The following is a 25,107-nucleotide window of genomic DNA, read 5'->3' as shown; positions in this document are numbered from 1 at the left end:
ACGGAAACACAAAAGACTCAAATTTGCCAAAGGAATCCTGAGAAAAAAGAACAAAGCAGGAAGTATCACACTCCCTGACTTCAGACTATACTACAAAGTGACAATAATCAAAACAGCATGGTGCTGGCACAGAAACAGATAATTAGATCAATGGAACAGACTAGAGAGCCCAGAAATATGGGGTCACTTATAGTCAATTAATCTATGACAAAGGAGGCAAGAATATACAATGAAGAAAAGACAATGTCTTCAATAAGTGGTGCTGGGAAAACAGGACAGTTACGTGTAAAAGAGTGAAACTAGAACACTTTCTCACAAATATGTATAAATAAACTCAAAATGGATTAAAGATCTAAATGCAAGACCTGAAATCATAAAACTCCTAGAAGACAGCATAGGCAAAACAATATGTGGCATAAATCGTAGCAATAATTTTTTGGATTTGCCTCCAAAGGAAAAATAAACAAAGGGGACCGAATTGAACTTAAAAGCTTTTGCACAGCAAAGGATACCATGGTCAAAATGAAAAAACAACCTACATAATATTTGCAAATGATGCAACCAAGGGGTTAATATGAAAAATATAGAAACAGCTCATACAACTCAATATCAAAAAATCAAAATGCCTGATTAAAAAACGGGCAGAAGATCTGAATGGACATTTTTCCAAACAAGGCATACAGATGGGCAACAGGCATAAAAAATAGATGTTCAACATCACTAATCACCAGAGAAATGCAAATCAAAACCACGAGTTACCACCCCACACCTGTCCAAATGGCCATCTTCAAAAAGTCCACAAATAACAAGTGTCAGCAAGGATACAGAGAAAAGGGAACCCCAGTACACTGTTGGTGGGAGTGTAAATTGATGTAGCCACTGTGGAAAATAGCATGGAGATTTCTCAAAAAACAAAAATAAAACTACCAGATGATCCAACAATTTCACCCCTGAGTATATATCTGAAGAAAATGAAAACACTAATTCGAAAAGAAACATGCATCCCAATTTTAATAGCAGCATTAATTTACAATAGCCAAGATATAAAAGCAAGCTAAAAGCAACCTAAGTGTCCATCAAAAGATGAATGGGTCGAGGAACTAAGATTCCACAAGCCGCCTGGTGCAGCCAAAAAAATAACTAAATAACAAAAAAAAAAAACAGAGATGAATGGATAAAGAAGAGATGGTATATATATACATATATATGCATATGTGTGTCTGTGCTTATATGCGTATATATACACATATATAAAACAGACTATTACTCAGCCATAAAAAAGAATGAAATTCTGCCATTTGCAACAACATGGATGCATCTAAAGGGTATTATGCTTAGTGAAATAAGTCAGAGAAAGTCAAATACTCTATGTTATCACTTACATATGGAGTATAAAAAATTTTTTAAAAAACAAATGAATATAACAAAACAAACTCACAGATATAGAGGACAAACTAGTGGTTACCAGTGGGAGAGGGAAGATGGGAGGGGTTACAATCGGGGTAGGAGATTAAGAGATATAAACCACTACACATAAAATAAATAAGCAACAAGGATATACTGAACAGCACAGGGAAGTGTAGCCATTATTTAGTAGTAACTTTAAATTCTATTTAAATACTGAATTACTATGCTGTACACCTGAAACTAAGTCAACTATACTTCAATCAAAAAAAAAAAAAGACAAATTAAAAATGGGCAAAAGATTCAAAGAGACACTTCTCCTAAGAAAATATACAAATGGCCAGTAAGCACAGGAAAAAAAATGTTTAACATCATCAGTAATTAAGGAAATGCAAATCAGATCTACATTAAGATACTCCATACCCAGTAGAACAGCTAAAAAAAACTTTTTTAAGATAGCAAATGTTGATAACAATGTGGAGAAATTGGAATCCTTAAATTGCTTATGCGAATGGAAATTTGGAAACAGTTTGGCAATTCCTCAAAAGGTCAGGAACAGAGGTACCATATGACCCAGCAATTCCACTCCTAAATATATACCCAAGAGAAATGAAAACATGTGGCCACACAAAAACTTGTACACAAAAATTCATAGCAGCATTATTTATAATAGTCAAATGAGTAGAAAGTCAAATATCCATCAACTAGTGAATGGATAAATTTGAACCCATACAATAGACTATTATTCAGTGATAAAAAGGAATACTGACACATATTACAAAAAAGATGAACCTTAAAAACATTAGGCAAAGTGAAAGAAGCCAGACACAAAAGGCGACAGACTGTATGATCCATCTATGAAATGTTCAGAACAGGCAATCCATAGAGATAAAAAGTAGATTAGTGGTTGCCAGGGACTTGCGGAAGGGAGGAACGGGCACTGACTATTAACAGGTATAGTGTATCTTTTGGGAGGTGGTAAAATGTTCTAAAATTAGACAGTGGTGATGATTATATAACTCTGAAAATATACTGAAAACCGCTGAATTGTTTATTTTTTAAATGGTGAATTTTATGGTATGAGAATTCTAACTCAAAAGGCTGATGTTTTTAAAATCTTAGGTACACCTGCCACCAAGATTCTGACACTGCACCTTCTCCACTGACAGGACAGTATTCCCACAATAGGTTTTTTAATCTACAGAGTTACATTATTGAAAATGTTTTTTCTCAACTTCTGCCACTCTTATCTCCTTAAAGGACATGCCTTCCTGACTGAAAATCATTGGTCAAAACCACAGTAATTACATAAAATTAAAAGATTAATGAAGGTAATAAGATTAGTACTAGACATTCTCTGTAGAAATAACTGTCATTATTTTTAGTTATTATTAATTTTGGAACTCAATGGAACTGAGTTATAGATTAGTGCTTATAAAAGGTTAATGGCTACTTAATGAAGACTGTTGAAATCAGATTATCTCAGAAATAACAACTTGGAACTAATTTTCATCTTTTCTGACATTCAAATCATTTTTATCCAAAACTTACATGGTGTAGCCATTTTTGTGAAGATAGGAGTCACAATATCTTCCAATTGCTGTTTCTGCTCAAAATGCTCATTAATGGAAGCTTCTAAGTGGGTGTCCAACCATTCATTTTTTATACGGCATGCATTGAGGATGGTATTCTAGAGACAGAAACAAAGAATTTACTTTCCACTTGTTTATTTAAAAATAAAACTCTACAGTATCTCTAAACCAGCACTGTGCAACAGAACTTTCTGTGATGATGGAAATGTTCTATATCGGCATTGTCTAATACAGTCACCATGAGACATATAAAGCCAGTGAGCTCTAGAAAATTTAATTTTAATTAATTCTAATTTAAATAGTCACATGTGGCTACAGCCTACTATATCTGACAGTGCAGCTCTAACATCAGTGAAATGTGCATATAATGAAACTCATCATCTACAGTCATAAAGCCTTGGGCCAGTCTACACCCTCTCCCTAATTCTTCATTTTCAATGAGCCCTGTGATAAAGAAAAGTGTTCACAAAGGTGGGGAAAAAATAGGTGGATGGTATAAGCTGCAGGCAGCTCAACAGACAATCAAGGATATTTTATTCCTTCTGAGGTGGTTCACAGGAGAAGGCAGTGCAAGAAATGCGAAAAGAGCTCTACCTCACTGAAAACCTCTCAGTTTGCACTGCAAAACCATCTCTTTGCACATGAGCAGCAAACTGCTGGTATCTGATTTAAGATATTCGTTATTCTATGGTTTGTAATAATAAAGAGACATGAATAAATGTATTATATGTCCTGTCCATATTATTAAATAAGCAGTAGAATATGCAGAAGTACACAGAATAAAGTGGATCTGTAAAGATGACCATAATATATTCTTTAAAAGAAAAAAAGAAAATTAATTGCTGTATAACAAAGGGAGTCCAACTCGAGGTTGGAAGATGCCTTAGAGGACTGGGGCGGGGAGGGTGGGAGGGACTCGAGGCGGGGGGAGTCAAGGAAGGGAGGGAATATGGGGATATGTGTATAAAAACAGATGATTGAACTTGGTGTACCCCCAAAAAAGTAAAAAAATAAAAAAAACCAAGGTAAAAAAAAAAAAAAAGAACAATTTGTACAGTATGATTCCATTTTTATAAAAGCAAAATCTCTTATAAAACTATATGAGTGCATACATACATTTATATAAGTGAAGGGAAATTATGATGAGATTAACACAAAATTGTTATTAGAACCACAGGGTAAAAAGATGGGAAAGGGAAAAGAGAAAACTATTAAGTTTACTTTAGATGTTTCACTTGTATTCTAATCATTACTATATTTTCTAGCTCAAAAAACCAAATATTTAAAAACTGAAATTAAAAAGGCTTTTATAGTAAGTGGTTTGGCAAAGCACTGTCTGTGCCAGAAAGATTGTCTTATAGATTGAATAGCGGCAATAGCTATTCTAAGAATTCTGCCTATGTTTTGTTTCATAAGAGATTTTGTAAAATGTTTTACAAACAAGTGAAATGCGTAACTTATCATGTTCTCAGAGTTGATGATGTCTTAAACTTTTAGCAATAGCTAAATCTTTTTCATCAGAATTATAAGTCACAGAAAATTCGGAGAACATCCTACAAAGAAATGCAGGAAATAATTTAAAACCAAAACACATTTCAAATACCTTGGGCATATCTTTGTTTTAATGTACATCCAAAGTGATAAACAAGTTCACATGCAGTACTTAGTATATAGCAAATGTGGCAAGCTGGCTTTACAATTAGCTATCTTTACAGGTGCGTAACGTTTTCACCATTATGTAAAATTTGATACATTAAAAAATATGTAGTGTGTGTATACATATATACAAAAATATATGAAGTATATCTAAGTTTTGCAGCAAAATAATGAAATGAGTATCAGTGGATCCCACTAATCAACAGAACAAGAACATTGCCAGTACTATCAATGCTGCTTCTGTGCCCCTCCCCCATGCAGCAGTTTATTAAAAAAGGAAAAAGTGAAGGAAGGGAGGGAGAAGAAAGCAATGAGGACCACCACCTCCTCTAGTGCATTAGTGTAGAAATTAAAGATACAAGGCAAAAATCTCAAAAGACTTCAGAACAAACTATAATCACAGTGCAGTACCTTGTCTTCCTTAAAAAGCTTCCCTGGTCCCTTTTCTGTATCTGTAACAGTTGCAGAGACCTTTGCAATATATTTTTTCAGCGCCAGCCTTGCATCTGAAAGAAGAGACAGTAAAAATGCATGATAGTAAGACAAAGACCAAAAAATATGCTCAACAGTTTGTAATGTACATTTATATATCCAGAGCTTTATAAACACTATGTAGGAGATTTGTTACAGTTGTTTTCCTTGGGGAACTTCAAGAAAGGTAACACTCAACTAGCAAAGCACTTTGGGGCACTCACTGTGTTTCTAGAATTGTGCTAAAAATTTTAAAGAGCAAATAAATATAAAATGGGATACCTGATACCAAAGAGGCCATACCAAAATATCTACTCTGGAGAAAGGAACAAAAAACATTTCCAATAGAAAAACTGTCACTTGCTTTGCCCTTCTTTATCCTTCAAACTAAATTCAAAATAGCCTTCCTCTTTAAAAGAAAAAAAAAGTGTTTAAAATAATTCCATTCTCTACAGCACCCATCACAAAATGTGCAAGACCTGTTTAAACAAAATTACAACACTTTGAGAGAAACTAAGACTCAAATAAATGGAAAGATATACCATATTCCAAGATGAAACAACTGAATATAGTAAATGGTAGATCAGCCTCAAATGAATTTAACAATCAGTGTATTTGTTTCCTGTGACTGCTATAACAAATTGCCAAAAATTTGGTGGCTTAAAACAACACAATTTTATCCTCTTACTATTCTAGAGGTCAAAAGTCTGAAATCAGTTTACCTGAGCTAAAATCAAGGTGCTGGCAGGGAAGATTCTTTCTGGGGGCTCTGAGGGAAGAATCTATTTTCTTGCTGTTTTCAACCTCTAGCGGCAGCCTGTACCCCTTGGCTGTGGCTCCTTCCTCCATCTTTGATCAAAGTACACCACTCCAATATCTAGTTCCATCATCAAATCACCTTCTCCTCTTCTGTGTCAAATCTCCTGCCTCTCATTTATAATAAAGACCTGGATAACCCTACCTGGATAATCCAGTATAATCTCCCCATCTGAAGATCCTTAATTTAAGGATCTGCAAGATCCCATATGAGGTAATATTCACAGGTTCCAGGGATTAGAACCTAGATATCCTCCGCAGACATTTTTCAGCCTAACACAGTCTGCCCTCCGACCGCCCAAAACTCACATCTACCCCACATTTACCCCATGCCAACATCCAAAAGTTTCAACTCATTACAACATCAACTCATGTCCAAATGCTCATCTAAAATATCATCAGCTCAAAAGTCTCATATCATCATCTAAACAAGGTATGCGTGAGACATTGGTACGATCCCTCCATCCCGGGGTAAAATTCCTCTCCATCTATAGACCTGTTAAACTAGAAAACAAGTTCTCTACTCCCAAAATACAACGGTGGGACAGGCACAGAGCAACAATTATAAATATTGCCATTTAAAAAGTGAGAAATTTAGAAGGAAAAAAGAATCACCACAGTCCCAAGCAATTTTGAAAACCCACAGGGCAATTCTATGCAGCATCAAAGACTGGGAATAACCATCTGTGGTGTAAGCCTCCATCCTCTTGGCCTGCAGCGCCAGCCTAAGTCATCCTTCCTTTTTCATGAAAGACAGCAAGCTCCTGCAACTGAATAGTTTTGTCAGTCACAGCTTCAAACCCATCATTCATCTTGCAAGCAGAATTAATTCCCTAAACTGGAATCCAAGGTTTAGGTTTTAGCTCCACTAGTTGGGTGACCTGGAGTCAGAAGTGGTTCCAGACTTTCAATATAGGATGAAGTTTAGCAGAGGACTTAGCAGGAAGAGGGGACTAAGGCACTTGTCGTAAAACTGCATTTGCATAATAAGCACACTGATTTTACTGAGAGCATATATTTATTTTGGGTGGCTTGGTAGAGAAAGGTGCTTACTGCAAGCATCCTCTTAATGCCACCATACCTGTCTCAGCTCATTCAGGCTGCTGCAAAATACCACAGACTAGGTAGTTTATAAACAACAAAAACTTAGTTTTCACGGTTCTGGAGGCTGGGAAGTCCAAGATCAAGCCTCCAGCATGGTTGCAGTTTAGTGAGAGCCCTCTTCCCTCACTGCCAGAAAATTCTCACTGTGCCCTCACATGGTGTATGGGGCTCGGAACTCTGTGCAGACTCATAAGAGCACTAATCCCATTCATGAGGGCTCCACCTTCATGTCCTAGGCATCTCCCAAAGGCCCCACTTCCTAATACCATCACAATGGGCATTAGGATTTTAACATATGAATTTGGGGGGAACACAGACATTCAGACCATAGCAATATCTTAACCCCTCTAACCTCAGTTTCTCCATCTATAAAATGGAAGTATTTTGTACCGTCCTCATAGGGTTGTTGTAAGAATTAAATAAAATGCAGTATAATGCATGCACGTCTTGACACAGTGCCTGGCACACAGTATAAGCATTCAGTAAGTTTATTATTATGTCACTCCTTTCCTCACAACTCTGTAAATGACTCCCTATTGACTGCTGAAAAACATGCAGGGCCTTGCAAGATCTATCTAGCCACAAACTATCTTTCCAGCTTCATCCCTTGCAACATTCATCCAGAGACCCCAACCATTATTTACTTCCTATTCCCTCTGCCCCCAAATGTCAACAGGGCTCACTCCTTCAGTTGCTCAGGTCTGTGCTCCAGCATCACCTTATCAGAGAAGCCTCTCCTGATTGCCCTCTATAAAACAACACACACTCATTCACTTGCTGGCAACTTCATAACTCCATCACCACTCTATTTTCCTCCATAACACTCCATAGATATGTAGATTTAGATAATTTTACTTTCTGTGTCTCCCTACTAGAAAGTAAACTCCATTAACATAAAGATTGTTTTATGCCTAGTTGTGTACGTATTCTCAGCTCCTATTTAACACATAAGAGGTGCTCAATAAATATTTATAAATGGTTGTCTAAAGGTTTACACAGAATTTCTTTGCTTATTCTGTTTCCTCAACCTAAGATGCCCTCTCTGTACTGCCACCCACTAAAATTCTCCTCATTCTTCAAAGACTACTTAAAATGTACTTCTGTGAAACTCCTAAATCCCCCAGGTAGCACTCATTGCTCTATCAACTGTTACATGATTATAATTTGATTTAGCTTTGAGTTTAATCTGTCTTGTAATTTTTTATTATCCTATTTTTTGCTTCTACCTCTAGACTGTAAGTTCCTTAAAGGCAGAGTCTGCGTTACCTTCTTATCATATCCATGCTACCGCACCATCTCTTTTTCACATGCCATGCCAAATTCCCCACCCCCACCCACTACCTGATAGTACCACATTGCCACCAAAAAGGCATAGGTCAAAAGAGAGAGGCACTCAGTATTTGCTTGACTATTTGAAGGGAAGGACATTCCAGAATGGAAAAAAAAAAGAACAAAAAAAACCCAGAAGCAGATGCTAGGTTGTATGAAATGGTATAGATATAGCTACAGCTACTTTGTAAGTAGATGTGAAGGTACCATACTTCAAAATGGTTGGAAAGGATATAGGTAAGTTGTTTCCATGAAATTCTATTAACATAGTTACAACTTAAATTTATTAGCTAGCAAAATATTAGTAAAGTCTTTGTTTTTCAGGAAACTGGAGAGACTCAAACCATTCTGGCAAAAAGCAAGAAAAAGTATGCCTAAGAAACCCAAGGTGATTGGCTAGGCAACACCTTTTAGTTTCAATGTGGTTCTTTATGATGTCACTGAATTTACCCCTGCATCACTATGACTGATGATGTTACAATGATCATCAGTATATATTTTGCTGACTAGGAAAATTATCTTAAGTGCTTTGACTGGAGCACCATATCGACTAATACTCAGGGCATTTCTGCTCTGTCTCTAACCAATTTTTGACTATAAATTTTTTTTCCATTTGAGAAAGGAAGATGTCTACTCAAGAACGATCCCTGATTTTGCCTCTGTTGTTTATCTGCTTCTTCAGGGAGAGCTTCTGCATTTGTGATGGTACTACCTGGACAAAGGTTGGATGGGAGATTTTTCCAGAAGAAAGGCATTATTTGAAAGTTAAGCTTTCTCCATCTCACTGTCTACCTTACCCTCTAGACAAACTATGCTGCAATTTTGCTAATATGGATATATTTCGGGGTTGTTTACACCTTATTTATATTTTAGTACAAGCTCTCTTTTTAATCCTGTCTGTTTTGTCTGTGCATTATCTGTGGATGAAGTGGAACAAACACAAAAAAAAGGTGAATTAGTTATGCAAATAGTAATGGTTACAGACTATTAAAGAGTTTAAAAGATAAGATTATCATCTTCTTTGAGAGAAAGAACCATGTCTTATTCTTCTTTGTAACCTCCCCTGCTTCCATCACGCATCCCCAGCACAGTTTCTTGCACATACCAGTTGTTCAACAAAGGTGTACTCAATTAGAAAGTCCTTAAAATAACCTATTAATTTTAGATATATTATTTCAAGTTACAAAACACATCAAGAAAGCAGTGAGCTACAACGAACAATGTGTAGGAAATGAAGTTATCTGTCTGTGCCCTAAGGTAAGTCCTTGTATCTTTCTCAGCTGCCTGATTCGTAAAATGAAGGATCTGGAACAAGAGATCTTGTTAGATCCCTTCCTGATCTACCTAAGAAAGCAAAGTATACAAAAGTTGGCATGTATTTTTTTTCTAATGGACCGTAAACTAATTTCTAATTTTAGGATCAATATTTGGAAAATAGCACTCTTAAACTAATTTCCCCTTTGCCAGTGACACCATATTTTGAGGCAGTCTTCAAAGCTCATTGACCTTCACAACAGTTAGATTTAAAGTGACTATGATTTTATTGCATTATACCTTAAGGCTGTTTAGTAAAGGAAAATATCTTACTAATATTCAAATAATTTCTCCCAGCAGAATGCTCTAATCATAGAAGGTACTTATTAAATGTTTGCTGGTGGTGATAACAATCACTGTCACCTTACACAAGGGCATATACAAAAGAGCATTTCTTCTGCATTTATACCTTTCTTTCTCTATAGTAATTTTTTCGTATAAATAAGTAATATGCGGTATTTGGAGTTCAAGAGTATCTATCCAGAAAACAAATTTAATTTGAACTGCAGTAAGAAAAAAAATTTATAATGTCATTTGTTTTTCTCCTTTCAACTGAAGAAACAAGTCTCTTTAGATACAGCTGGTAATGATCTAGAAAGACAGTCTGTTTATAACATTGACCAAATACTCTGCAGACTGATGGCCATAACATCAATGATGATCAAGTACCTGAATCAGATGTCCCATCATCCTCCAGCTAAGGAAGTCAAACACCAAAAACTAAAGCGGAAGAAGAATGAAGGAGAAGGAGCCAGAGGATACTAGACATATCCAGATGCAAATATAGCTCAGTCCATTATGGAGACTACACAAGAAACCTATTGTGAGAACTCATGCAAGGACAAAAATGGTTCTTTGTGATCCTTTGTAAATTTTTTGCCACATCTTATACTGAAACTGTCCAACAAATAGAAAAGTTATTTCTATTCAGCTAAAACGGCATCCATACTTACTAAAAGGACCGGGGAAAAGACTCTATACGATCACTGCTTCATGTTTAAGCATTTTGTTCTTTTTAATGTGTTAGATTACTAATCATTAAGCAAGCTGTAGACTAGAATCTTGATTTAGTATTTCAGTAAATCTCTGATTTAAACAATATTTGTGATTTTTCTTACTTTCCTGAGCAAATTTTATGGCCACAAGGAGACAATTTCCCACCTCAGATTGTTAAAATGGTAATGGAAATATTAAGGAACAGATTAATTTTTTAAAGTATAAGTGCTTCTATATTCAGTATAATAAATGAGGAATTTAGTATCAACACTTATAATTTCAAATTTTTGTTGACAAGATGCCTCAGTCTTTAAAAATATTCCACACTTTTGTTGATTAGTCACCTCAATTTTTTAAAGTATGGTTTCCATATTTTTCAAACAAAAACTGAGAGGCTGGTCTGAGACTAGGACAGATTTTTCTTAACAACATGTTGAAGAATTCCAGAAAAATAGGCCAATTCTATAATATACCTCCCATCAATATAAGGGGGAAAAAACTTTAAAAAAAAATCCTTTGTACGGTAATAGATAATGCTACAGTCTTTATAAATAACAGAAGAGATTAGCACCTGCCTTGGGTTATCGTGGATTATTAAAAGTTTATTTACGATTCCACTTTCCAGACTCCCCTCTCCTTACTTCCACTCTTGCTTAACACAACCCTATTCCCACATTTCCATGAATGTTTTCTCCCTACCTTCAGAATTCTGAACTGTCAACTAATTCCCTCTAAAATAACACTGATATATATTTCTTTTAATGGAGGACCCTGGAACACTTAAAAAAATCTACAAACCTCAAAAATCCAATGAAATTTATCTCTAATAGCTGAATTTGCAGTAGTGTAGAGGAGCGTCTAGAGTAGGGAGTCCTCAACCCCGTTAAACCTCTCCAAGTGACTCCTACTCTAATCATTAGAGCAGTGCGCACTTCCGCAGTACATATACTAAAATTGGAACGATACAGAAAAGATTAGCATGGCACCTATGCAAGGATGACATGCAAATTCGTGAAGCGTTCCATATTTTTCTGAGATAATACTATAAAACAATTACACTCCAATAAAGATTTTTTTAAAAAATCATTAGAACAAGAAAATTAAACCATTTTGAGTGGTCTGTATTTTTAACATTCCCCAGCTACATTACCATGAAGCACCAATCCTTGCAATTCCATCACTGATCTGGAAACACAATACTAGTTTATAGTATTACAGTCTTCTTTTATCTTCATCACTAGGAAATGCTAGGTAAATTTCCACAAAGACTGTAAGGGCCCAAACGAAACAGATGGACATTAGGGAGAAGGAAACTGTAATGGGGCGGGGCAGGAATGCAGCCATAACTGCCAGTAGTGCGCCACCGCTGGCGCGTGGGGGTGAGTGGTCCTGCTCTGCCAATAGTCAGCCTCACAGTGACCCTCCGGGCAGAGGCTGCAGTAGAGGCAGATTGCGGCCTTCTCCCCAGGGCCCTCCAGGCCCTCTGGGCTCAGGCTGGTGGGAGCTAGGGGGCCTGGGGACATAGTGAGAGCTGTGTCCTGCAGAGCTTTAGAGCCCTCACCATGGTTGCCCACTGGCAGGGCTCAGGCCTTGAAGCAGCAGCGAACCTCTCCCCCATCCCCACCTCCACGACCTAATGGCAGCAACAGTCTCCACGGGTCACAGTCCGCGGGACCCGGCCCCCATCTGGGCAGTCTGAGGAGCCAGAGGGGCTGGCTGGGTCCTGGGCGCCTGGCTCCCTCAGTGATGACGGCTGGGCAGGGTCTGGGGACCTGGCCCTGAGGCCACTGTCAGCTGAAATCTGCCTCCTCAGCCCGGCCTGGGCACTGGCAGGGGGACCCAGACTGGGTGCTGGACGAACGCTCCTGGGCAGGGTGACAGGCCCCCGCACGGACACCCTCCTCTTAGCCACGCCTGGACCTCGGAGGCTGAAAGCTGAGCCTTGGGACCTTGCCCTTTCTTGTCAGAACAGAGAAGAACATTTATTTTGGTGGAGGTTTACAGGAACATTATGCCCTGACCATGACCTGACCTCAAGAACAAAGACTCTGATCCCAAGAAGTTTGCAACAACTAACCACGCCCCTCCCTCACCTTTCCTATAAAAGAGTTTTGCTGGAAGCTTTCAGGGAGTTCGGAGGTTTTTTAAGGCATGAGCCACCTGTCCCCTTGCATGGCCCTGCAATAAACCTTTCTCAGCTCCAAATTTCGACATTTTGGTATTGTTTAGCCTAACTGCATGTCAGGCACGTGGACCTGTATTCAGTAACAAAACTCAACACCCATAAGCCCCAAACTTTCAGGAAAGTTACAGCAAAACTTCTTCCTAGATTGTGCTTTTTAAGTACCATGGGTCACTCTTCAAAAATGGATTTTAAATTACATAATGTAAATTCCACCTACAATAACGATTCATGAGGGGATCAATTAAATTATCTGCTATTTTCTTTTTGCTTATATATCTAATCATCAAATTGAAGGCATTGACAGAAATATTGCTCCTGAAAAATATTTAGTACAAGGGGACAATTATGTATAAGATAATCTACAAAGTATAACTCATTTTTTTCTTCCCAAATATGCCACCTTCCCTCAATTTCCTTATTTCTATGAATTCTCCCAGCTCCCTTCTCACTTTACTGATAAGGAAGCTCCTTATGGCTGCTGTATGAATCTTCCTAGATATCACTTTAATCTTCTTCCTCTTCTACATAAAATCTTTCAGTGGCTCCCAGTGGCTACAGACATGAAGTGAAAACACTGCAGCCTGACATCTAGGGGTATGATATGACTAATAATAGCAGCATTACTCTTCAAGTATGATCACACACCAGGCACTGTGCTAAGTGTTTTACGTCATCTCATCTCATTCTCACAGCAACCCCCTCAAGAGATAAGAACTATTATTGGCCCCCTTTTCTGGAAATTAAGTATAAAGTATAAAGAAGTATAAAGAATTTAAGCACCTTGTCCAGGGTCACACAGATTTCAAGTAGAGACACCAGTATTTAAACTCAAGCAATCTGATTCAAGAGCCCATACTTACTTCTATATTACTCTGCTTATGCTGAGCCTAGCCGTGTCAATTACGACTTGCTGTTCCAGTAAAGCAATTTCATCACTGTTTCCCCAACTTGTCACTTTCATTCATAATATTTTGCTCACACTCTTTCCCTTTATACTGTGTTTTCAAATCCCACCCTTTCTTCAAGGCCCACCTCAACAGCAACATGCTCTGACTTCATGTTCTCTGACCATCCCACAGCATGTACCACCTGCTCTGCCAATGTTAACCCTTAATTACAGTCTTCCGATATTGTTATTTACCTGTACAATGTGTCTATAGTTTATCATCCCCCACATAACAAGTGTCCAGAGGGCAGGAAGAATCAGTTGCACCACGACAATGCTATGCTCACCGTGGGCATTTAATAAATGCTTGCTAAAAAGACACAAATGCAGATAACTATGTAAAATGAATGCCGCGAACTTCCTTACTACTAGTTTTTTAACCAGTGTTTGTACGCATACATATTACACAGGTATATCTTCCTGAAATCTCTAAGTGCCTATTCTACAGGGTTACGGAAATGATGCAAGAAAAATATTAGTGAAACTCAGAATAGTACATAGTTTTTTGACCTTTGATTGAAGCATAACAAACATACAGAAAAGTACAAAATTTATAACTGTACAGCTCAATAAGTTTTCACAAATGAGCACACCATGTAAACAGCAATCAAATTAAGAAAAAAGAATATTATGCCCCAGAAGTCCCCCTCATGCCATAATGATACTTACTATTCTGAATTCTAACACCATAGATTAATTTTGCCTAGCAAACCATTTTAAATTATTACAATTGTTTCTACCTGGGGAATCAAATATGTTCCTCAAGTATGCCTTGTTTTTAAACATTCAAGGAATAGTCCACTCTGCCTAGGTCTCTCAGAAAATGGTCTTGAAAATATATTCTTATAGAAGATTACTGGTGAAACTGTTAAAAGATGGTAAATCAACCAGCTTCCAATATATTTTCTATTAAGTACAATGTTTTAGGCCAATAGCAAAAGAGCCAAAATAAAAAAAAAAAAAAAGGCAGATTTCACCTATTATCACCAACAGTGACTATGGTTACGTTTACAAATAAAACATAGCCCATAACTCTGTAACTTATAAGAGGAAAATCCAACAGTGAGTCAGCCTGCTACTACCTTGTGAGCTTCCCTACCTGCCCAGTCCAGGAACTCAACACACTCAGTTTGGGAATACCGAGCAGCAACATCGCGAGCTCTTTCTTCCCGGAAATTCAGAGCTTCTATATCAACATCCAGTTCCACCAGCGCTTTCAAAGTTTCCAGACGACCCCAGGCTGCAGCACAGTGTAAGAGCGTGTAACCTAAAAAATAGAATGAAGATGGTCAGGTCAAGAAAGCTACATTGTTTTAGGCTCTTTTATGGACTAGAAGATCATAATGGCAATCAGGTATTGAACAATTACTACAGGCCAGGCACTATTCCAAGTGCTCTGCATACAGTACATTCATTACTTCATAAAAAACCCTGTGAGGTCAGAATTGTTAGAATCCCCATTTTACAGATAAGGAAACAGAGGTCCAGAGACGTTCAACTTGCCCAAGGAACATAGCAGTAATTGATGGATGCAAGGCACCAACACAGGCAATCTGAAGCCTGAGCTCTTCAACATTTTCTAAGGAAGGTGGCAATTTCTCTAACACTCATCTACTGGAATACAGTTAGACTCATGACTTTAATCTAAGGAATTTGCATCAAAGTCTAATAACTCTATTATTGTTAACACAATCATACAAATTAATACAACTGGTATGCTTTTGGTTTAGAAATTAATCATTTGAATTAAAACTAAAAATATGACCTATCAAATTAGAAAGTTATTTCTTAGATTTACTGAGGCAACTACCATGAGGTATAATTGTAAAGGTGACAAACATGGTTGGCATCTTTAAAATTTTTTCAGACTGGTTTAAAAAAATCAAGTCACAGTTCATTGTTTTAACTTCCCCACAAGGATACACTGGTGATTCATTTAACTGGCCAAAGAGGCATGTACTACAAGAAGAGTTGAGCAAAAGAATGAACTAGCATGTATTAAATTTATTAAGTACTCAATACTTTATGTGCTACTACTTCATTTAATCCTTCCAATAACGCTATGAGGTAGATATTATTAACCCCATTAAAGGATACAGAGGAAAGTGCAGATCAGAAAGAGTATGCTTTGCCCAAGGCCATACTGGTAGTAAGTAGCCAAAGCAAAACTCATACCCAGATCTGTTGCCAAATAAAAGGTTTATAAGGAAAAGGAAATAGTACTCAAATGTTTGCCACTGACTACAGTAGGGAAAGAGAGAATAAGAACTCCTCCACTTCCTTCCAGGACCCTCTCCCTTGGCTACATTCCTACAGTTCTGGGTCTTAGACCAAGTTGTAAACCATCTTCGTCTTGAGGCCAACATAATCAGAAGGGACAATAAAGAGTTAATAAGCAGTGAGAGAGTAGCGCAGACATATATATACTACCAACTGTAAAATAGATAGCCAGTGGGAAGTTGCTGTATAACAAAGGGAGATCAACTCGATGATGGATGCTGCCTTAGAGGGCCGGGATGGGGATGGTGGGGGGGAGTCGAGGGAGGGAGGGAATATGGGGATATGTGTATAAATACAGCTGATTGACTTTGGTGTACCTCAAAAACTGGTACAAGAGTGTAAAGCAATTATATTCCAACAAAAAAAAGGGAGAGAGTTAATAAGGAATCAAAAGGAGCACAAAGTAAACTACTCTAGGATCAGCCAAAATTGGAACTACCTCCTCTCTTTGGCCCAACTCTTTTGTTTTTAATGTTTACAACAAGTGAAATTTCAAAACACCAAAAGATAAAGACTGGCCCAAGAATGTGATTGTGCCTTTAGCCCTACAAAATGAGGGGCCAAGAAATACTCGTGGTTCCTGCCTTCTGCCTGAAGATGCACTTCTTCAGCCTAATGGTCCAGAGTCCAAAACTGGGAGAGGGGACACTACCTACGGAAAAGACACTGCAACAGCAGGAGCAGGGGGATACTCCAAGTGAGATATCCTGGGTCCTTATATTGCTTTTCTGAAGGCTGAAGTTACAGGCCAGGCTAGCAGTAACATCTAAATTTTTTTTTCTATTTTTTTTTAATATACATAGTTTAAAAACAACAAAATGATTTCTAAACAGAGGGAGGTTTTTAACCAAGGAATTTGAAAGCTTTATGTGTTTTTTTTTCCCCTTGTGGGAGATGGTGTGTTTTCTAGAAGGAAACACACAGACCTTTGTACTACATTAACCCCATAGCCTTTCCAGGAAAGGAAGAATATTTCAATAAGATGATTTCAAAAGCATCCAGACAAGAAGAGCATTTTTCTAAAGTTCTCCCATCATATTGGCAATGAGTATTTGATCCCAGAAGAGAGGTACAGAAGGTAACATGTTAGAAATCTCAGCAGGAAGAAAGTGACAATAAATGGAATTCTGAAAAATTGGGATTGGTTCTAAGAGAAAAATAATTTCTTTGTGAAGACTACTGGTTACTAAATACAGAGAGTCAACTGAGCAGGTAGTTCACAGTAAGGCAAAAGATGAGACAAGAAGAAAAGCAATCTTTTCCTCTATGCAGGCACTGTTCTATGTGCTTCCCAAGTATCAACTCCTTTAATCCTCACTACAATCCTATGACACAGGCACTAGTACTGTTCTCATTTACAGATAAGGAAACAAAAGCACAGAGAGGATAAGTACTTTTCTCAAGGTTGCTATAAATTAATGAAGATCATTAATAAGGTCAAGATCCAGATATTTTTCACAATCTGCCTACTACCAGCAGTACCAGACTCTTTGATTTCCCCAAATCATGTTGTTTCATGCCTCTGTAACTTTGCATATGCTGTTTTTTCTCTCTGCCTGATATAGTAATTAGTGAAATAAAAAACAGAAGTATAAATTTTATATTTATTTAGCATTAATAATACCTTTATTTTGTAGAACTGAGTATGGAATTCATTTTTTAATTAGTGAAACTAATAAATTTTAAATACAAAAATGTATAAATGTAAAATATCAGATAAAAGCATAACTATCAAATAGTGTAAGTATATATTAGGTATATATTGTCATCCTATTAGCAATATAAATTTTCAGATAAAACTAACAAAAATTAAAGATTAAAAAACAAATACTACAAAAATGAAGAAACTATAATCATGAAAGTTGCAAATAAAATATTATTTGATTTTTTTTAAGTATGTCAATGGTATTAACAGGATATTTTTGTACAAATTTTTTCAGCTATTGAAGTTTTTCTTACTCAACATTAGTTGGAATTGGTTATAAACCAACACCAAATATTTTCTTTCAAATTATCTCATCTCTAATTTTAAAAAAGAGAGATCTCTGAATAGCTTTTTGCTTTTTTGATAGAACTGCAATCTTCTTATTGATAGTAAGCTGTAATCTTTTCCTCCAAAGAAAGCATTACTGGTTCATATTTCTCTTTTCTAGTTTCCAAATATAAAGAGAGAGAGTCCATTTCAGTTTCCTGATCAATTTCAAAATTGTGAGATTCATATGCTACTTGTTTGCAAAGTTTGTGAACTTAAGAATTATTCTTACAATAGAAATTTTGCAATACCACAACATGGACCATTTAAGTTTGTATTCTTCAATTTGTCTCTTTACATACACTGAGCAATTAAATCATTGAAATCATTCTCAACCCATAAATGATTCTGATTTCATATTTTTAAATACCAAATAAAACTATAAAAAGGGTAGTATTTCATCAGCTAAAATAGTGGATAAGTATACCAGAATAACAACAATATTGTAACACTAAAATCTGTTACTGCAGTTATTATGCTGCCTGCCATGCCCTATCCTTCAACCTCCTTTGTCTGGTAAACTCTTGGTCATTCCTCAAGGTTCAATATATTGGACTTCCCCGGCAGTCCAGTGGTTAAGACTCCATGCTTCCACTGCAGGGGCCACGGGTTCAATCCCTGGTCAAGGAACTAAGATCCTGCATGCCGCATGGTGCAACCAAAAAAAAAAAAAAAAAAAACACCAAAGATTCAATATTTTGCCTCCTCTGTGAAGCCTTCCTTGACCATGTCCAACACTGCCAGGTAAAGTCGACTAATGTCTCCTCTGAGCTATCACTGCACCTTGTCCCACCATATATTAATTATCTATTTATACATCTGTTTTCTGCTAAATTGTGAACTTTTCCAAGGTTGTTGCATTCATTCCTTCTATCCCCAGTTCCCAGCAAAAGACCTGGCTATTCCTCCATCCTTAACAAATGTTTGCTGATGGTATGGAAAGACAGAGTTTAAAACAGTAATTAGTTCCAATCATGCCTGTTTCAGTATGGCCAGGTTTAGAGACCAAAGCCTTGCCAGAACCAGAGGAGGTTCCATCATCAACCTGCAAACTGCACACACATGTCCTTGGCTCAAACAGAAAACAAGGCACTTCCCAGTAGACCAGAAGTCGGCAGTACAGAGAGCTGAGATTGTAAGAACTGTTTCATCCTCCTTGCTTTGGATCAAAAATGTCCATTCTCTAGTATTTAAAAGGAAAGGAAATTCTGAAGGCAAATGTGATCCATCCATCACCGGAAAATCATTTTCCTTCCTATCTATCTCTGAATATCATCCACAAATCAATTGCATACATCTTCTTACTCTAGAGAGACATCTACCTACAGGTCTTCACCCAAAAGTCCCTTAATTTTAGGCCAATGGCTTCTTACATTCCAAAAATCAATAGCGTTCACATATATATGCATAATTATTCATCTTTTAAAAAAAATAAGAAAATTCTGTCATTTGTGACAACATGGATGAACCTGAAGGGCATTACGCTAAGTGAAATAGCCAGACAGAAAAAGCCAAATACTGCAATGGTATCACTTACATGTGGAATCTAAAATAAAAATTAAAAGTTAAACCCATAGAAACAGAGTAGAAAAGCAGTTACCAGGGGCTTGAGGGGTGGGGGAAATAGGGAGGGATTGGAAAAGGTACAAACTTTCAGTTATAAGATGAAAAAGGTCTGAGGACCTAATGTATAACATGATGACTATAGATAACTGTATTGTATAACTGAAATTTGCCAAGAGTAGAACATAAATGTTCTCACAAGACAAAAAAAAAACAAACCTTGAATTGATCTGTTCTCCCACGTGAACAAGCTCATGGGAACTGAATCAATACCAAACAAACAAGAACTTTACTGGTAAACTGTAATGTAATTCATTATTTTATTGATTAAAATAATAATTGCCAAGTTGACTGGTACAATTAGGTTGGCCAGTTCATGCATACTTTCCACTATGAAATCATCTTCATGGAATTCCAAATAAGCTTAGAATTTCCCAAATCATCAAGTCCTGATTCCTTTTAATTTACCAATTAATTTTAATTCTTCTCTCAATTTATCTCTGTCATCTGGCATTTTACTGTAAGCGGCACGAAGAAAGCAGGATACACCTTCAACCTCTGCTAAATGAGATTTCATGGTGAGCATGAAATCAGAATGAAGAAATGAATTATCTTAGAGTACATCATCAAACTCGAAAGACTGTGCACCTATCTCCACACACTGGAAAATATATAACAAGAAGATGGCAATACTCATATCAATTAGTTAGAACACCACCTCCCTTGAACAGTGTTGGAGGCACACTGTCAGATATTGATTTGGGGATCCCATTTTCTTTTATGTACTATGATTTTTAGATATTACTATTAGTCTCATTTTTATGGATACAGAAACTGTAACATGGAAAGGTTGTATAATTTGCCCAAGTCATATACCTGAGATTCAGTACTAGGTAAGTTTGCTACAGGTTTTTGACAGCCTTAAGGAAGGCTTCTTCTGTTCCTATTTCCCTAAAAGCTGTCTTCATGAATAAATGCTACATTTTTTTTCAAAAGAATTTCTACATCTATTGAGAAGATCATATGGTTTCATTTATTTAATCTTTTAATGTAGTGAATTATACTAACATTTTTTCTAATGTTCAAACCATCCTTGCATTAATGGGGTAAGCTCAACCTAGTCTAATAAATGTTTTAACACAATCTTAGATTCAATTTGTTAATATTTTATTTAAAATGTTTGCATCTGTGTTATTAAATGACTGGCCTATAACGTTCCTTTCTAGTGCTATCCTTAACTAGTTTTGCTATAAAAGTTCTCTCTCATAAATAAGTTAAGCAGTTTTCCAACTGTCTTTATATTCTCTGGAAATTTTGTATAAGCTAGAGATTACTTTTTCCTTTTAAGTGTAATAAAACTTACCCTTTAAAACATTTGAGTTTGGAATTAGATGGGGTGGGAGAATTAGGTAGATTTTGACTACTTATTCAATTTTTTTAAATAACCATTGATCCAGTCAAGTTTCTATTTTTTTCCTTAATCAGTTTTGGTAACTTGTATTTTATTGGAAAATTGTCAGCTTCAACCAAGTTTTCAAATGTATTGCCATGAAATTGTTTAACATATTTTCTAATAATTTTTTAAATCTTAGTTTTTCCTGCATGAATCCTTCATTTTTTAAATTTTTTAAATTTCAAATATTATTTACACTCTTTCTTACAATATCACATATCAAAAATTATCAATATTGGGCTTCCTAGGTGGCGCAGTGGTTAAGAATCTGCCTGCCAGTGCAGAGGACACGGGTTTGATCCCCGCTCCAGGAAGATCCCACATGCCACAGAGCAACTAAGTTCGTGTGCCCAAAAAAAAAAAAAAAAATTATCAATATTATCAAAATTTTTTCAACTCTTTCACTTTTCACTAAACCATATTTTGGTTTTGTTGATTCTATTTACTGTTTTGTTTTGTTTTGCTTTGTTTTTTGGCCCACCACGCAGCTTGCAGGATTGGGGATCTTAGTTGATCAGGAACTGAACCTGGGACTCCTGCAGTGGAAGCGCTGAGTCCTAATCACTGGACCACCAGGGAATTCTCTCTCTATTGATTCTTTATTTTCAATGTCATTATTTTACTCTATTATTTCTCTTCTTTCTTTGGATTTTCAGTTTTTTTTTTCTAACTCCTTGAGTTAAATACTTTGCTTTCTAATTTTCAATATTTCTTATATTCTAATATATGCATTAAATTACAATTTTTAGTTTTATCCCAAAGGTTCTGACATAGCAATCCTGTTGCCACTTATATATTTCATAATTTCTATTACATCTTCTGTCACCAATAGAAAATTTAAAGTGTGTTTTTGTTTCCAAAATTATAGGGATTCTCAGTTATCTTTTTGTTACTATTTTCTAATTTTATTTTATTGTGGTCAGAGACCATAGACTGCACACTACAGATTCTCTGATATTTGTTGACACTTCTTTTATGGCCTAACATATGATCGATTTTTAAAATTGTTCCATGTGAGCTTGAAGAAAATGTATAGTCCCTATTTGCTAAAGATCATTGTTTCATTTTCTACAATGATCATGTTTTATACTTGCAATCTGAAAAAAAAAGTGACTGAATTTAAAGAGTTAACTTGATAATGACTGAAAAAATAATCTTCAAAGGAAAGAGATAATATTATTGAGCACTCACTGTATACCAACTTTATATTTACTATCATATTTAATCCTCATACCCTATAAGGAAAACCCTACAAAGAAAATACAATCATCCCCATTGTGGAGATGAAACAGAGACACAAAAAGATTAGGTAACTTGCCCAAGTCACACAGCTAATAAAGACTGAATTCTGTGTTCTTAACTACTATACTATACTACAGCAACATGCATACACACACACATATATATATACACACACACACATATATATACACACATGCATATAACAGATGCAGAACATAAAGCAGACACATCAAATTTATCCAAATTTAAAGATAAAACATAGTGGATATTGGTTCAAGATGGCAGAGTAGAAGGACATGCGCTCACTCCCTCTTGCAAGAGGATCACAACCAGAATCACAACTAACTGCTGAGAAATCATTGACAGGAAGACACTGGAACTTACCAAAAAAAATACCCCACATCCAAAGACAAAGGAGAAACCACAATAAGACAGTTGGAGGGGCACAATCACCATAAAATCAAATCCCAAAACTGCTGGGTGGGCAACTCAAAACTAGAGTGAAGGTTTTGAGCCCCACATCAGACTTCCCAACCTGGAAGTCCGAAAACCAGAGGAGGAATCCCCAGAGAATCAGACTTTGAAGGCAAGCAGGATTTGATTGCAGGACTTCAACAGGACTGGGGGAAACAGAGACTCCACCCTTGGAGGGCACACACAAAGTAGTGTGCACACCAGGACCCAGGGCGGAAGGAGCAGTTACTCCATAGGAGACTAAACCAGACCTACTTGCTAGTGTTGAAGGATCTCCTGCAGAGGGGGTGGGTGGCTGTGGCTCACCACAGGGACAAGGACACTGGCAGCAGAAGTTCTGGGAAGTACTCATTAGCGTGAGCCCTCCTGGAGTCTGGAGTCCGCCATTAGCCCCACCAAAGAGCCTATAGGCTCCAGTGCTGGGTCGCCTCAGGCAAACAACCAACAGGAAGGGAACTCAACCCCACCCATCAGCAGGCAAGCAGATTAAAGTTTTACTGAGCTCTGCCTACCAGAGCAACACCCAGCTCTACCCACCACCAGTCGCTCCCATCACAAAGTTTGCACAAGCCTCTTAGACAGCCTCATCCACCAGGGGGCAGACAGCAGAAGCAAGAAGAATTACAATCCTGCAGCCTGTGGAACAAAACCAATCACAGAAAGATAGACAAAATGAAAAGACAGAGGACTTTGTACCAGATGAAGGAACATGATAAAACCCCAGAAAAACAACTAAATGAAGTGGAGATAGGGAACCTTCCAGAAAAAGAATTCAGAGTAATGATAGTGAAGATGATCCAGGACCTTGGAAAAAGAATGGAGGCAAAGATCAAGAAGATGCAAGAAATGTTTAATAAAGACCTAGAAGAATTAAAGAACAAACAGAGATGAACAAAACAATAACTGAAATGAAAAATACATTAGAAGGAATCAATAGCAGAATAACTGAGGCAGAAGAACAGATAAGGGACCTAGAAGACAGAATAGTGGAAATCACTGCCATGGAACAGAATAAAGAAAAAAGAATGTAAAGTAATGAAGAAAGCCTAAGGGACCTCTGGGACAACGTTAAATGCACCAACATTCACATTACAGGGGTCCCAGAAGGAGAAGAGAGAGAGAAAGGACCCAGGAAAATATCTGAAGAGATTATAGTAAAAACTTCCCTAACATGGGAAGGGAAATAGCTACCCAACTTCAGGAAGCACAGGGAGCCCCAGGCAGGACAACCCAAGGAGAAACATGCCAAGACACATAGTAATCAAACTGACAAAAATTAAAGACAAAGAAAAATTATTAAAAGCAACAAGGGAAAAACAATAAATAACATACAAGGGAACTCCCATAAGGGTAACAGCTGATTTCTCAGCAGAAACTCTGCAAGCCAGAAGGGAATAACACAATATATTTAAAGTGATGAAAGGGAAGACCCTACAACCAAGAATATTCTACCCAGAAAGGATCTCATGCAGATTTGATGGAGAAATCAAAAGCTTTACAGACAAGCAAAAGCTAAGAGAATTCAGCACCACCAAACCAGCCCTACAACAAATGCTAAAGGAACTTCTCTAAGGGGGAAACACAAGAGAAGAACAGCATCTACAGAAACAAACCCAAAATAATTAATAAAACGGTAATAGGAACATACATATCAATAATTACCTGGATTAAATGCTCCAAACAAAAGACACAGACTGGCTGAATGGATACAAAAACAAGATCCGTATATATGCTGTCTACAGAGACCTACTTCAGACCTAGGGACACATACAGACTGAAAGAGGGGATGGAAAAAGATATTACATGCAAATGGAAATCTAAAGAAAGCTGGGGACTTCCCAGGTAGTGCAGTGGTTAAGAATCTGCCTGCCAGTGCAGGCAACATGGGTTTGATCCCAGGTCCAGGAAGATTCCACATGCCGTGGAGCAACTACGTCTGTGAGCCATAACTACTGAGCCTGTGCTCTAGAGCCTGTAAGCCACAACTACTGAGCCTGTAAGCCACAACTACTGAAGCTGGCACACCTAGAGCCTGTGCTCCACAACAAGAGAAGCCATGGCAATGAGAAGCCCGCGCACCACAACAAAGAGTAGCCCCCACTCTCCGCAACTAGAGAAAGCCCACACACAGCAACAAAGACGCAACACAGCCAAAAATAAAAATAAATAAATAAATAAATTTTTTAAAGAAAGAAAGAAGGAAAGAAAGAGAGAAAGAAAGAAAGAAAGCTGCAGTTGCAATACTCAGAT

The 25,107-nt window shown here is 37.1% G+C and overlaps 2 protein-coding genes and 1 non-coding gene across 3 annotated transcripts in view; 2 read left to right on the top strand and 1 right to left on the bottom strand.

Moving 5' to 3' along the window:
- Positions 1–25,107, bottom strand: part of ANKRD45 (ankyrin repeat domain 45) — a 53,340-nt gene that overhangs the window by 15,605 nt on the left and 12,628 nt on the right. The window contains exons 3-5 of the mRNA XM_057729631.1: positions 14,913–15,080; positions 5,064–5,158; positions 2,956–3,094 (exon numbers count right to left, since the gene is read on the bottom strand). Coding sequence (XP_057585614.1) covers positions 2,956–3,094; positions 5,064–5,158; positions 14,913–15,080 — 402 coding nt within the window. The remainder of the gene's footprint in view (positions 1–2,955; positions 3,095–5,063; positions 5,159–14,912; positions 15,081–25,107) is intronic.
- TEX50 (testis expressed 50) lies at positions 8,999–10,451 on the top strand. Its single transcript, XM_057729633.1, has 2 exons — positions 8,999–9,322; positions 10,245–10,451. Exons 1-2 carry the CDS (start codon positions 8,999–9,001, stop codon positions 10,449–10,451), a joined length of 531 nt encoding a protein of 176 aa, XP_057585616.1.
- LOC130850549 (U6 spliceosomal RNA) lies at positions 11,611–11,713 on the top strand. The gene has a single exon (XR_009052921.1). It is a non-coding gene; the product is annotated as a U6 spliceosomal RNA (small nuclear RNA).

Source organism: Hippopotamus amphibius, chromosome 3 (assembly GCF_030028045.1).
Source record: "Hippopotamus amphibius kiboko isolate mHipAmp2 chromosome 3, mHipAmp2.hap2, whole genome shotgun sequence".
In the NCBI taxonomy this organism is placed as follows: Eukaryota; Metazoa; Chordata; class Mammalia; order Artiodactyla; family Hippopotamidae; genus Hippopotamus; species Hippopotamus amphibius.
Note: the sequence above shows the minus strand (reverse complement) of the source record. Positions and strands in the feature narration are given on the sequence as shown.